Source organism: Pogona vitticeps, chromosome 4 (genome assembly GCF_051106095.1).
Source record: "Pogona vitticeps strain Pit_001003342236 chromosome 4, PviZW2.1, whole genome shotgun sequence".
NCBI classification, from domain to species: Eukaryota; Metazoa; Chordata; class Lepidosauria; order Squamata; family Agamidae; genus Pogona; species Pogona vitticeps.
The window spans coordinates 195583561-195599557 of NC_135786.1; the positions used below are offsets into that span (position 1 = coordinate 195583561).

General features: G+C 39.9%; 1 protein-coding gene across 4 annotated transcripts in view; it reads left to right on the top strand.

Annotated features, from left to right (window-relative positions):
* RP1 (RP1 axonemal microtubule associated) overlaps positions 1-15997 on the top strand; it is a 276632-nt gene that overhangs the window by 237547 nt on the left and 23088 nt on the right. For all 4 annotated transcript variants that reach the window (XM_072998925.2, XM_078393749.1, XM_020795975.3 and 1 more), the window contains 4 exons: positions 3328-3580; positions 4895-5133; positions 7435-7561; positions 9308-9456. In XM_072998925.2, coding sequence (XP_072855026.2) covers positions 3328-3580; positions 4895-5133; positions 7435-7561; positions 9308-9456 — 768 coding nt within the window. The remainder of the gene's footprint in view (positions 1-3327; positions 3581-4894; positions 5134-7434; positions 7562-9307; positions 9457-15997) is intronic.

Sequence of the window (15997 nt, forward strand, 5' to 3'; positions counted from 1 at the left end):
CCTGACATTCAAACACTGTATAACAAGCTACCAATAAAAGACAGTGGGGTTTTTTTGTTTGGGGGTGGTGGTCACTGTACCCTTCCCTCATCAGTTCTTGTTTCAAAACAAATCGCACCAACACATTTAAATTTTATTTCAACTAACAATAGGTGGGTTGTTTTCTGTTGTTTTGATTGCATGAGCAATTCAATAACCTACCAAAGAAAGTTATGGAATATTCTGTCATGGTGTGCAAAGAAACTAGATGAGTATCTGTCAATGGTTCAATCTATGCATGCCTTCTAATAAGTGCTGTTAGTGGGTGCTTCGCCGGACAGGTTGGAGGGCCATTTCCCTGCCCTGAATGGGGTTACACTCCCCCTAAGGGACAGGGTCCGCAGCCTGGGGGTGCTCCTGGACCCCAGTCTAACTTTGGAAGCCCAGGTGGACTCGGTGGCCAGAGGCGCCTTCCTTCAGCTGCGGAAATTATACCAGCTGCGGCCCTACCTGGACGAGCGGAGTCTCATGACAGTTACACACGCACTGGTAACATCTCGTATAGATTATTGCAATGCGCTCTATGTGGGGCTGCCTTTGAAGACGGTCCGGCGACTGCAACTGGTCCAGAATCGAGCTGCGCGGCTGGTGAGTGGTGGAGCCGCTAGAGATCACATCAAGCCAATTCTGTTCAATTTACATTGGTTACCAGTTGCTGCCCGAGCCCAATTCAAAGTGCTTGTTTTGACATATAAAGCCCTAAACGGCTTGGGCCCTGGATACTTGAAGGACCGCCTCCTTCCATATGAGCCTACCCGGCAGTTAAGATCTAGCCAGGGGGCCCTTTTGAAAGAGCCATCCCTCAAAGAGGTAAGAGGGATGGCTTGTAGACAAAGGGCCTTTTCGGCAGCTGCCCCCAGACTATGGAACGCCCTCCCAACTGAAATCCGTCTGGCGCCGACGTTGATGACATTTCGGCGCCAGGTCAAAACCTTCCTGTTCCAGAAGGCTTTTAATTGAAATAACAACTGTGGGTCCTGATGATGGCAATTTTAATTGTATTTTAATTGTATTATAATTGTATTTTAATCATCTTATTGTATTGAATTTTAATTATTGTAAGCCGCCCAGAGACCTCTGGGTAGAGTGGGCGGCATATAAATAAAATAAATAAATAAAAAAATAAAATAATTTTATTGTGGCCACTCCTGTTGTTTTACATAGCATTACCCCTCACTGGAATAAAATTACTGTTGTGGGGGGTGGGAATGTTATTCACTACATGGTCTGGTTTTTCTATATATTACCATACATTAGTTCTGGAGCAAAGAGAAAGATGTGTGCTATGTCACTTCAGAACCTCTTAATCAACTTTGATGAGGCATTTTTCTGATATATAGATCTGGCCATGCTAGAGTCTTCTACTTCAGCAGTTAGACTGTATGAATCCCTTCTGGAAATTGGGATTCCTTATTTCAACTGTAGCAAAGTCCCTCTACTAAATGTACTCCTGGTAGCTGTATTCATAACTGTATGCTCAAAGAAAATGAAGCAATTTGATTAAATTACAAATGAAGGTTTTTTAAAATAATGCTATTACTTATCCTTTTAGCTCTATGCTTCCATTGGTTTAATGGGTTAAATGAGTAGGACAGTGTCCTGCATAGCCAAAGCAGAGTATAAATCAGGAAAGCTGGTAGTTCCCAAATTTTTTTAACTCATGGCTCCCTTCACCTACAGTACTGGCCGTTGGCCAAGGCTCCCACAATAAGATATTTTGGGTGAGCAGGGGATGGAGGGGGGAAGCTTGACCAGAGTAGTACTTCTATGGATTACTTACAAGGATTACAAGGATTACTCAGCACCCCTGGCCAAGTGTGGCAGTGCCCTGGGGCACCACAGCACACAGTTTGGGAACCACTGAGGAAAGTCAATTTGAATATAATAGTTCTTTTTATCAGTTATGATTCCTATGGTGTGTGTAACATACACCAAAAATACATTCTGGCTAATAGTGAAGGTTGTGTAGTATCATGTGTATTTAATGGGTGTTTTTGTCCTCTTTTCTGAGGATTATGATTTATTTTCATATAGAATGGGATTAATGATTGATGTCAAACTGAACAGTACTAACATACAGTAAAGAAGAATATTCCTACTATGGACCGTTGTGTAGGAAATTGCATATAACATGACACTACAATAAGACTGGCAATTCTAGACAACAAAATCAAAGGTGTTCAAATGTTCCAAAAGTTATTTGCAATGCATTCTTCTCCAGTATTGCTGGTTTGCGGCCTTTCATAAGAGCTGTATTTTGCCATGGTAACTGTGTTGTAAGATGATAAATATATGAAGGTAAAAAACATCAGAATTTCTATTTTTCTGGTAGCAATGATATGCTTCATGTAACTTTTCTTTAGAATGTTGTAGACCATTGTCATATATCAAAAAGAAAAAGAAAAGAAAAAGGGGGGGAAAAAGGAAAGATGGGTATAACAATCTGTCCTTTTTTTGAACCATAAAAATGATTTCTTCATGGCTTAATTTCATTTTTCTTTAGCTGGTTGTATAGTGCTTGTGAGTAAGTGAGATGATAGTTACTGCTGCTTCTACTAGCCATCTGAGCTTCTCATTGCTATTTTCTTTCAAATAGCAAACATACATTCTGCAACATAATTTATTCATCCCAATATGCCTTTCTGCAGCAGCTGCCACATTATTCTGTATCTTAAACTATGGTAGTATTTAGAGAGATGTACTTTTGTACTGATGACAATGCATCTTGTTTTACTTGCATGGCCTTTTTGCACTCGCTGGAACAAAAGACTGACAGTTTCTGCTGTCAGTGTTGACAGCTGTGTGTGGATTTTAGGAAACTGTGAGAACAAAAGGCTACATTGATTATTTTCATATTGTACATTCTTTCACAGAATTACATCTTGGTAAATAGGGCAACAGCATGAATAATATCATATAGACCCATGGTTTTGAGATTGTAATTGTTCTGATCAACTACCTTGATTATGTTAGCAGCAAAACTAACAATTACCTGCTTAGAACATTTTGGAGAAATGTTATAATTTTGATAATGTAGTCAATAAACAAATAAATGTATCTTGGTGATGAGCAAATATTCTGATTTTAAATTTGCTTTGTCTGAATTCTAAATGGATCTCAACACTAAGATTTTGCACATGAATAAGCCATTTTGGGAATGAAATATAAGCAGATAGAATGATTGAACAGGAAAATGATACTCTTTTCTTTAATGGTATAATTGAGGAACACTGAATATGGTTATCATAACCTGGATGTCGGCCATCTTCTGCTTACTTTCCACAATAGGTGAATACGTTCAGTGTTCGAGCAGTAGATCTGGGGATCTTAAGCAAAGTGCATGTTGAACACAATCAGCTTGGTTATGGAGCTGGTTGCTACCTTGACCAAATCACAGTACAAGAGCTAGAGAAGAATGATGGCCAATATATATTCCCATGTCGACAATGGTTAGACAGTGGAGTTGCTGATGGAAAGATTAAGCGAGAACTCCAGCTTCTTGGAAAAGTCAGGAAAGAACGTCTAGCAGGAAACCTTCATGGTGAGGAGCAAAATTATCAAAACCAACCAACCAACCATCCACTGTTTGTTTTGATCCACATTAACATTGTTATTTCCTGGGCAAATCTGTGGAGAATAAACAATATAATTTAATGAAAATGCATGTTTATCCTTAATAACAATATGTTGTGCAAGCTGTATCTCCTGGTATTTTGCAGGTCTGGATAATGCAGTTATTATATTTAAATTTTAAAAGATATATTAACATCAGACATACAGATTCAAAGAATTAGAAGTATGAGCACTATTTTAAAAAGAGTTTTGAGGACTGGATATAGAAGAGATGTAGAAGAGAAAGAAATTAGAAGAGTGTAGAGCTTATTTATTTATTTATTTATTCAATTTTTACCCCGCCCCTCTAGACAACGTCTAGAGCTTGAACAACTAGAAACCACATTAAAGAAAAAACCACATATTTGGTTACACAGAGCAAAGGTCTAAATCCATCGTTAGTCTCAAATAGAGTAATTCTTTTAAAAATGGATTCTATTAGTTGCAAATAACGTATCCCATTGCCTTTCATGGATCTGTTGTAGTTGCTACTAACCTACAATTTACTTTGTGATTTGCAAAGCAGTACGAAGAAATAGTACAGATCTTGCTAGAATGGAGCCCAGTTCATCTCAAATCCAATTAAATCCATGAATTTTGACAGTAAAATTAAGCAGGTCCTTAAGTGTCTGTCATTGCAAGCAACAGTATTTAATATATGTTTACATTAGCTAGATTGTGCCAGCTGAGTAGGAAAGGGGGGCTATTTGGTTCTATCTTTGAATCATATTTCTTTCTGTACAATAGAAGTTAAAAAGTCATTGTTTATAATGTCATTGTGAACAAAAAGACTACAAGCTTATAAAATAATTTACAGATTCAGAATACTCTATAAATGATTATTAATAATCACATCCTGTCAAGTCCTTTTCAAGGTTTTCCAGGTAGAAAATATTCAAAAATGGTTTACCATTCCCTTCTTCTGAGGAAGTCATGGACAGTGCAGCTTGCCCAAGGCCACATAGGCTGGCTGTTTTCTTGGATGGCACAGTGGGGAATTGAAGTCCCAGACAGATACCTAACTCACTCAGCTGTTCATCCAGCTCATAAATGATTAGTTGCAATAATGATTAGTATTTGCTTTGCTGTTAGTAAAAGATCCAGTATTTTAACTGCCATTTGTTTCATGTGTCTTATGTTCAGCAATTATATAGCAAATATGATCAGTGATCATGCATGCACATTCTGAGTTTTATTAAGTTCTGTAGTACCACAAGCAAACTGTTCTTTTTTTTTTTTCTAGGAACTTGGGATGTCACTATTACAACACGTGGTTTTTCTAATAATAGTGTGAACCCTAAGCTGGTTTTGACAGTTTGTGATGACAAAGGAATGTCTGCTTCCGTTTTCATCCCCAAAGGATCCTTCAAGAGAGCTGAGGCTTACCAGGCATCTCTGGAGCTAAATAAGAAGTTTAACATGATGTGCAAAGTTCGCTTGGAAGCAGAAGACACAGGAGGAGAAACATGTCATTGTCGTGAGGTAAAGCACAAAATGCCTATCCAATACAGATTTAGATCAAGATCAACATGTGCTCCTCCAGAGTTTGTAGTTTCCATCAGCCCTGGCAAGCAGAACCAATGGTGACACCTGATGGAAGTTGTAGTTGCCTTGGTTCCTTTTGGGTAGAAATATTTTAAATAAATAAATAAAATAAATTAGTTGCCCATACCCATGCTATTTGAGAGAAGATAGGACTCATGCATTTATGAATTGTGTGTGACCAGTGTTCCATCTATTGTCCCCTCAAATTGGCTGCTGTTCTCCAGGAACTCACAGAGATCTGTTCTAGGCATGCTACTTTAAATCCTGTAGTGCCTGAGGACTGAGGCTGTAATTTTGTGTGAATAAAACATATAATGATGGCTGCTTCCCATCTTCTTTTAGTAGTGTATACAAGATTAAGTTCTGACCAGCTGTCATGCAATAGTAAGAAAATTTGTACAGTTGTCAGCTATGGAAAGGAACCCTATCTTCTGTCATGTTGCTGAACTTATGCTAAATAGACATAGACATGGGACTCTACATATGAAGATCTCTGCGCAGCACCACAGGTTCCCACCTTCCACCTCCAGGATGGCTGCCCCACTTATAAGTCTCCACGCACCACCCGGGTCATCCTCCATCATCAGCTGCCCAGTCTGGGAAGCTCAGACTTTCCTTCCCTGCCTCCTCCAGCAGCTGACCACTCAGACAAGGAAGTGGGATGGGGATTCTCCATGCTCAACCATTGAGCATGGATATCTGCATACAAAGGGTCACGACTTAAGTCGTGTCCATCTCTAATGCGCAATGCTCTGGCAGTTCCTATTTGGTTCCACAAAGATACTACCAAGAATTCTTTGCTATCTGACAATAGCACCTGGAAGGATTCAACAGGAAGAAGAATTTCAGTTTGTAGTACAGCAAAGTGTAGATGTGTTATCACCAGCCAAGGAGTAATTGTTACCTCATCCACATGTAGCAGTTTCTATACTTTACAAACAAATGGACCAGAATTTGCCTTCCCCAAAATGATGCCCTCCAGATATTACAGTTCCCATTAATCACTATGCTCTTTTTTCTGTTATAGCTGAATAATATAACAAATATCTCACCTTTGTGCCATCTTTCATCCATTTTATTGTGTTCATTTAAATATATTATATCTAAATGAATCATTAGATACCTTTGTTGTTGGGATTTTTTTCTCTTTAAAAGGCTGTTACTGAAAAACATTGTTTCCTACAATGTATTCTGAAGTCATTTTTAAGTAGAGTTTTAAATGGCAATGCTAAAGAAATACAAGCCACAGAAGGTGATAATTGCACATCCTAAAGGTATTTACTGGTAATAGTGTTTTTCTTGTAAATATTGGGCTAATTCAAGCATTCTGATTTGCTGGTGATGGATATATGTGGGGAGAAAAGATCCCCTCATCCGGTCTGAGGCTAATGTTTTTATATGCTGCAATTTTTTTACATAAAAATAATGGTTAAACATGAAAGAATACTGACAAGATGCATAACAATGCCTTTTCTGCTTTTCTCGCAAGGCTCTTGAATCTGGTACATTAATCCAAAATGAATGTAGCTAGGCGCATATCAAAGTATTGGAATCCGGGAGTTTGGGCACAGCTGACACATGAGCCCTATGCAGCCATTCACCTACTCATATGCCAAGCTAAAACTGAGGATGGTGACAATGCCGTGTAGCTGGTTATAGAACATGTTCATGGTTACAGTAGTTCTCGATCAGAAGACCTATGTAACTATGTACAGATAAATGCAGTTACAAGCTCCATACACATCCATGTATTAAACATACAAAGGATTTTCATGCTTCCGGGTGCACAGTAGAACTTGATATAGCGTTACATGTGCATCCTTGTCCCAGTAACCAATTTTAGCCCTGCACATCTGCATAGGATTGTGGAATCAGCTCAATGGTTTAAGCAAAATAAATCGCCATCGACTTTAGCATTTTTAGATAATTTTCTGCCCTATAGAAATAACATGTCTTCTACAGTCAAAAAGATGTAGTTTACAATGTCAGTGTTAACATTAAATGGTTAAATGAGGGATTCACTATGAGAAGATATTTAGGAGGCATTCAAAAAGGTTTTCACAAATTAATGGAGGACAGGATTCTCTCTTTGGAGACAGTGTACACCACCAGGATGCTACCTACTACAGGCACCCATTATGTCCATTTTTCATCTGGTATTCATTGCTTAAAGTGGACTGCAGGACTTCATAGACCTTTGTGTCATTACAGAAACCTCATTTTACCTTCTATGTGCAGGTGAAACTTCAACATAGACAAAGTAAAGAAATTCTACAATTTCCATGTCTGCGGGATTTTTCAGATGCTGAAGGATGCACTGTAGTTGAATTTCCAGTTCTCATAGCTGGCTGCAGCTTTTTAACAGGTTTGCTAACAGGTTTATATATAAAATCATTGAGTATAGTTAAAGAATGTGGATTCTTCTCTTCAACTGAGAAAGGTTTGTGGAAAAAGTTTACATGAAATAAATAAAACCTGGGCCTGCAACCTGAAATGCAAAACACAAAAGAAAAAAAAGGAGGAAGGAGGAAGATGAAAATGAATAAACTCAAGCACAAATTCTTAAAGCTATATGTTAGTTCTTGTAGCGAACAGCCCCACCCTCACCTGTCCACCACAGCTGAACAGTGGAGAAGGAGCCAATGAGAGGACGGAAGGCAAAGTCAAGGGGCGACGGGGCTGGATATAAAGGCTGGTGTAGGGAGTCTGAGAGAGATTCTGGTAGTGAGAGACTGTGTGAGACTTAAAAGTGAACTAAGAATGAGTTAATGATCTGTGAGAATGAAGAATAGAACAGAGAGTTAATAGAGTTTTAAAGTTAAAGTAGAATTGATTCAAATACAAGTGATTAGCAACCTGTGATTTACTTATTGAATATTAATCATATATTAACTTCCCTAATCTAATAAATGACTTAAGTTTTAAAAGCACACATGTCTTCATGGTTAAATGGTATTAGAGCAATAATACCTGGTGGTAGCGAAGAAAGAAGAAGGGCGAGAACCTTGCGAAGGCCTGGGGGAATAGGGGCTTCGGAGGAGATCGCCACGTTCTTAAAGTGGCCAGCCAGTGTCCTTCTAGGTGGGGGGGGGGCTCTTAGTGCTACCAGATAAGAGAAATTGTGCAGCAGTTCCATTGTTTATCCTTTAAGGTGTTTTTTTTGGGGGGGTGGAAGGAAGGTACAATAAAGAACAGTAAGGAAGGGATAAAACCACATATACACACATGATGGTAACAAATCGAACCTTCCTGTCCCACTCCCCATAAAAATCAGTGAATGTGATGGGATGACTGGGTAACAAAAGTTTCATTTAGAGCTACTACTACAAAAGAAATTGCTCAGGGAGATAAAGAGCCTGATGGAATGATCCGCATGTGTTCATTTCAGCAAGTTCTGGCAGTAACACTGACAGTAATTTCTGGCAGTTGCATCATTTTTACCCATCACACAAACAAAATTCATTTAAGGGAGCTGGAAAGGGAATCAGGTTGGTGGGCTTGTGTATTCTCTGTTATCATTGAAGAGGTTAATTATCTGCTCAGATTAGCTTTCTGGCTAAAGCCTTTTTATTATATCTTTCGATAGGGCCTCCTCACTTGCAACTAGTAGTTCTTTCTACACATATTTCACTCTGAAGGCATAGCCACTGTTCTCTGACCTGGGAGTGATAAAGGATGGGGGAAAGAGCAGGAATCAAATGCTTGGTGGCTATGTGAAGTGGCTGTCAGTATCAAAGAATGAAATACCAGGTCTGCTTCCTGAGGCGTTGGTAGTGCCTACACATGCTGGAGGCCTTCCTCACAGTTTCTATGAGAGACTGTCAAAATTGATGCAGAAGGCAGAATTGGACCTGGTGTGAAGAAATGGTTGAGCACAGGAGAAATGTCATAAGGCTTAGAGGTGATTGACAACAGATGAAATGAAAGTTTCTTCTTTATTGAGAACAGTTAAGTCATCAGCCAGACCACTGCAGCCTCATCTTTCTCTGACATTCTTGCACTGAGTGGCAGCAGATGGAGTAGATTTCTACAAACAGGCTACTAATGAAAGTATTATGCTTAAGAATCATTTGTTTTTCTTGACTGATATTTACTATTTCTTTTTTCCCAGTTAAAGAATATGTTCTCTTCATTTCAACGGACTCATCCCCAGGATCAGGAACAGACTCAGATGTGTATGTCACTTTGAAAGGTTCAATGGGAGACACTGGCAAGAGGAAATTACCAAAGAAAGGGGAAGACATTTTTGTCAAAGGAAAGGTAAATTCTAAGGAGTGTTGACCAACTGGAACTGTGTTGTGTGTTTTTTTTTTAAAAAAACAGCAACACATACATACACAGTGTTGTTGGGTGCTATATGCTTTGTTTAGGTTTCTGTCCATTTTAAAAATAATACATTGCAGACTTAGGTGGCATACGTGGTCACTAAAGTCCTCAGAAGAAACATCACACTATATTGTCTTAAAAATGTATGAACCAGCTTTATTTGTTACAACCAAATCAGCTTGGTACAGCACAAGGCAAACAAATCTGGGAATCAGCTGATCCAGCTGCCAAGTGATATAAGCCACTCCGGCCTGGCTGCTGGGGAATTTCAATGGCATGGTAGCTCCCTAGATGCCACCTGAATGGCCATTGTGTGGTCCTCCTACTATCTGTGATGAAGGCAGTGCAGCTAGCCACTAAGCCAGGCAGATCCCCAATCATCTTCAACCCAAGATGCCCTAAAGGGCTCCCTAAAAAACACTGGTACACAGGCCTCATTCCTCCTAAATTACATCCACCCTAATGTCCTGTACTGCCACCCTCCAATGAAGTTGTGATGGATGATTAAAGGAAGAATATAGTATAAAACACAAAAGAATATTACATAATACAGTCAACCTTCGACTTACAAACGACCCTAGTTACAAACATTTCGACTTACAAGCCGCTCTGATAGAAAAATATTGACTCGACTTGCAAACTTAGATTCAAGTTACAAACCGGAAAAAAATGTGCGGGAGGTGGGGAAAGTGCGAAATTTGAACTTTCAGTTAAACGTTGGCCAGTGAAAAGGGTGCCTGTCTGCTTCCTCGCTCTTTCCAGTGTTTTGAGAGTGGATTTGGAGACAGTCTTCAGACTGTGTGGTACTACCTGGTATTGCCTGGTACAGTACAGTGCTGTACAGACTGTATTTTTATATTTTGGCTATTTTAAAAATTTTGATTTTTGGATTTTTAAAAGGTGTTCCCTCCCTCCTTTGCTGCCCCCCTTTCCCCCAAAAGGTGCTTGTATTGGCTTGTCTTGATTGAAAAGGTGCTTATCAAGGTGATCTGTTGTCTGAAAGGTGCTTGGCTTTTCCCAGAAGGTGCTTTGTCTTGGTTGAAAAGGTGCTTTTCAAGGTATTCTGTTGAAAAGGTGTCTGTTCCCTCCTTCCCTCCCTCTTTTCTTTCCTTTTTTAAAGCCTAAGTCATCTTAGGTTAAAAGGAAAAAAAATTCTGCCCCCAGTGGTAGGAACAGATTAACTGGCTTTGCACTAGTTCCTATGGGAACTAATGATTCGAGTTACAAACTGCTGCTTGACTTAAACAGCCAGAACTGATTAAATGGTTTTCAATGCATTCCTATGGGAAATGCTGATTCGATTTACAAACTTTTCGACTTACAAGCTGCCTTCCAATATGGATTAAGTTTGTAAGTCGAGACCCCACTGTATATTGTCCATAATAGAACTGGGTGCCCTAAAGAATATTGAGGAGAAAAGGAGCAGCTTCAACAAAGATAGCCTAGTGGAGCAGTTGCATACCCCAGGAACAGACCCAAGAGAAATTTGTGATGTTCCAGTATGCGCCCTGAAGCCCTGCCACCAACCTAGCTCTTTCTTTATTAGCTGGCTGAGTAGAGAATGGTTATTCACACTGGTTTCTGGGAATCTGGCTGCCATCACCATCAGACTGGTCATCTTCATCCTCCACTCTCTCAGGACACTAGACAACAAATAGGACCCCAGATGAATCAGGGAGCCCTTACTTCTTACACTTTCATTGATCATTTAATGAAAACATAAGCATGAAAATATGACCATCATAATGGTTCAATTATATCCTTTTTAGAGTCAGTAACTAAACAATAGGGATATGGTGGCACTGCAGGTTAAACTGCAGAAGCCCCTGTGCTGCAAGGTCAGAAGACCAGCAGTCGTAAGATTGAATTCACATGACAGAGTGAGCTCCTGTCTCTTGTCCCAGCTCCTGCCAACCTAGCAGTTCAAAAGCATGTATAAATGCGAGTAGATAAATAGTAACCACCATGATGGGAAGGTTCTACTGTCTAGTCGTGCTGGCCACGTGACCATGGAAACTGTCTACAGACAAACGCTGGCTCTACGGCTTGGAAACCGGGATGAGCACCACCTCCTTGAGTCAGACATGACTGGTCTAAATGTCAAGGGGAACCTTTACCTAACCAAACAATTGACCAACATAATACTTAAAATCAGATACTTTCATTGTATCATTACATAAATGGAGTTAAATTTTGTTGTGTTTTACTGTGTTCAGGAATGTTGGCTTAGGATTGCTGTCTGACTTTAACACTTTTAAAATTTCAAATAATGCAAAATCTTTTTTGTAATGAGGTAGGAGTTTCCAAAAAACAAATGACTGATCTTTCGGAAACCATACCATACTCCCTAAACTTGTTATAGCTTCCTTGAATCAAAGTTAATCTTTCAGGTGCTATATTTTCTAGTAAATAAACTTTTAGATAGACCACATGTAAGGCCAGCCTGCTATATTGGGTACAAGTGTAACAAAAGGGATTATTTGTAGCAGAAAATATCCACCTAAGAACTCAGGTGCAAAGAATAATAAAGTGAACAGAATGTTATGGAGGACTTGTATTTCTAAATTAGATGCCAGGAGAGTAGTTGTACCAGGGCCAGATCTACCATTAGGCACATTGAGGCAAACCCCTGAGGCAGCATATTTTAGCTGTTGCAAAAGGGCAACAAGTTGTTAGTTGATTGAAAGGCTTTTGGTATATTTTTTATTGCCGAGATGAAGAATGTGTGGTATATTCTCCCTCAAGTTGCAAAATATTTTTTCTGGCCTTGAGCTCAACAAACAAAGTTCATTACCTCTGATGACAACAGACCCTCCCCTCTAATAAGCCTAATAAGGTCATAACCCATTCTTCTTAATCCTCATCATGATGGCTGGTTCCCCCCCCTTTGATCTGTCCCTATATAAAAGGGACAGATCAAAGTCATGCTGGACTTCCAGGTCTAGTACATATTCTGTTCCCTACTATACAAGGCCTCCCATAAATATGTGGGAAGTTTAAATAAAACTGTGTCCAGGGTGTTTCCTAATAAAAACTGAGTGCTGCATGATGTGAAGTTATCTAGGCTTGAGTCTGATTTTTTTCTTGTTTGCCTGTAAACAAATAATGAAAAGTATCCACCCCAACAACCACTGAGAGGCTATGAATTATTTATTCTGCTTCCGATAATTTAGAGCATCTTGAGAAGACTCTTCTCTTTTTGTTGAGGCTTCTATATATTGTAGCCCTAGAGTTGGTAAACCTGGAATACTTCATATCATGTCAGAAGAACACCATAACTGCTAAGGTCCTTTTACAGCTGTTTCTGTTCATAGTTGGCCCAGTTTTGAATTTGAAGAGGATACATTTTATGCCTTTTCCACATGACTCCTTCTTAGTAACTCTATTTTCAGCAATGAAACATCTCTGAAAGCAAGACAAGAATAGTCAGGCCACAAAATGGAATTCATAGACCTCTGTTGGATAAAAATAAAAATAAAATAAAATGTACTCCAAGCATGTTTAAAATAGCTTCTTCTAGTTTTCAGGGGATGTGCTTAACAAGTGGGGATTACAGAAAATGAGCAGAAATTAAGGATATAAGAAAGCACTTGACATTCAGGATTTCAAGAAGAAAGAATCAGGATTTGTCTTGATTTGCAATATCAATTTCTTCTGGGAATATTTCTCTTGACCCTCCATCAAGCAGGTCTGGAGAGATGAGATATGATTGATGTTTATGCAGAGATTGATTACATGAAACCAGCTTCCACTGTTGCTGCTACATTTACAGTTACCGTCCAAAAGGAAAGAGAGCTTTCAGATCTGACATTGATGAGTACAGGATAAAGCTACTTCAGGTTAAAGAACTCAGTTCGATTTCTCAGAACATGGGGCACTGGGAAATGCAGGAGCATACAAAGGTGACCTGCCAAGAATTTTATACACAAACAACACTGAGCTTGTAATAGTTGCAAATAGTTTACAGTTGACATAGACTTGCAAGGATTTTCAATCAGGATGGGTAAATTGTGGTCTGAAGGGAGTGTGTAACCCCCGGGAACCCACATGTACCCCAGCCCCAGTCCTGGATATCTAAAATTCTCTTTTTGAGAATGACTGCACTAGAAGACATCGAGGGACTGTTTAAAGAAGAAAAAGAAAAATATTTTGGTGGGGCATAGGATAGCTGCATCCTTGTAAAGTGAGTGGATGTGGCTTTCCAGGCCTCTAGAAGGTCCCCCTTCAATTTTAAATGGAGTTCACTTTTTTCCTGTGACAGAAGAATTGCATGTCAGCTAGAGACTTTGCTCAGGTTTGTGGTCATTCGTGTATAATCATAATTAAAGCATCGGCAATACAAATTCTTTTAAACAACAATCGCTATGTGTTTAATTCTTAAAATGTTTGTACCTCACCTTTGTATTAAAGATAGAACCTTTGGTAAAATTAGCCAAGTTATTTGAAAACCCTCATGCACAGCAACTACCTCAGATGGTTGGTTACAGACTGTATTTTGTAGTAGGACCAAAAGAAAAGAAGAAATCCTTGGTAACGTCAAAGAAAAGGTTTAGTTTTTATTACTCATAACCACTTTACATACGTAGAAGTGTTTTTTTAATGTGGAAATGATTTTTTAAAATTGGTTGCAATGACCAGATAGGTGGGGTATAAATGGAATAAATAAAAATAAATAAATAATAAATATTTGGTTAATTTTTTACAATGTATTTGTTTGTTAAAGATGCACATTTTGGTGGTGGGGAAAGTTGGGACTGTTTTGTTGTCTTCTGCAGGGATGTGTGGGTCAGGGAAGTGGCCTCTGTGACTGTGCCAGTGTGCTATTGGGATGAGTGGGTAACTGTTGTAGTCAGTTGGGTACTGGTTTGGTTATTTCATTCTTGCTGTTGTGGTGTTGTTGGTTGCTCTAGTAAGTCCATGCCTGTGTGCTTCCTGCCTCTTTTCCTATTGTAGAGAGTCTGTGGTGCTATTTAGGTGGCACTGAACATTTGTTGAGGATGTGATAATATAAACTAGTAGGTCTCATGATGATTTTTATTTCTCGTGTACTGATGATTGATTCTCTATTGCCTTTCCTCTGCTATTCTGAGTAGTTTTAAGGGTTCTCTAGGGCTTTTCAACTAGTGCCAGAATCAGAAATGGGGAAACATAAAAGGGATGACTCAAAAGAGACTTTCCCTTTTGTGTAAGATGAAAGGACTTACACATGAAAAATATAAAAAATGAAAATGTTATTTCTCAAAATCACACAAACATGTTAGAGATGTGAATCTTGCTTTGTTTCTTGCTCTTGGAGAGGAGAGTGATGTATGGGTGTGTGTCATATTTTTTCTTTTTCTCACAATGTGATTTGCCCACCCTACCCCGGAATAAAGACACAAGACCAGAAATATGGGTTAAACATGGGCCACACTTTATTGAAAGTCATCATTGTTGCCATCCTTTGGCAAAGGGGGAGGGTCCTGCCATAGTGCGGAATCAGGTTTAAGCACAGAAGTCTCAACAGACCCCTCAATCAACAAATGGGTGAGTCCTTGGCCCCAAGTTCTCGCAGAGAACCTGACAGTGAGAACCCAGCTGGCCCCAATTTGATCACCACCGGACCTCAAGCCACCTTTTCCTTGTTGACTGTTGGTCCGGGTGTGGCCCTGGTGCATCTTTCCCCCCAAGCACTGTAATCACACAATCTGGAGTGCTGGGAGATCAGATGGGCTATACCAGTGGTCCCCAACCTTGGGCCTCCAGATGTTCTTGGACTACAGCTCCCAGAAGACTTCACCACCATCTCTGCTGGCTAGGATTTCTGGGAGTTGAAGTCCAAGAACATCTGGAGGCCCAAGGTTGGGGATCACTGGGCTATACCTTACCTGCAATTGCAATGGGACTCACCAAAAACCTGTTTTATCCACACTACCCACCACAGCACAGGGGCTAGCATAGCTGAGTCCCATGCCCACCATCAAGCCTATCAAGCTCAGCACACAGGCCCACCTTGATGTCTTCCAAAAAAACATCCAAACCACCACTGGACAGATGTACACCATCTGACCAAAAAAAAACCTCAGGCTTATCCAAACGGATCCTCTGGTGACCAATCACCAATCCAAGGCCGCTGCACGCTGCAGAACGCCCTGCAGACTTCCCGATTAACACGCCTGCGAGCAGTGCTAATGGGTAAAAATTATATGGCTTCTCTCCAAGCCAACCGAGGGATGATTGTTGACTGGATGATACTCATCACTGGGTACATGACTTTCAGCCAGGTGAGATCATGCAGCCCATCCAGGATTAAGGCCTTTCTGCAACGTTTGGCCAGATTGTTGCCACCCAGATGTACCACCAAAACATCTGGGCAAAATTGTCCAAAAGCAGCCACTCTGCACAGCTGGCTCCACTGCATTCCACTCAGTCCTCTCCACTCAATATGGGCTCTAGCTCCAAGGTCCAGACAGCCTCCCCATGGGGATGCAGCTGC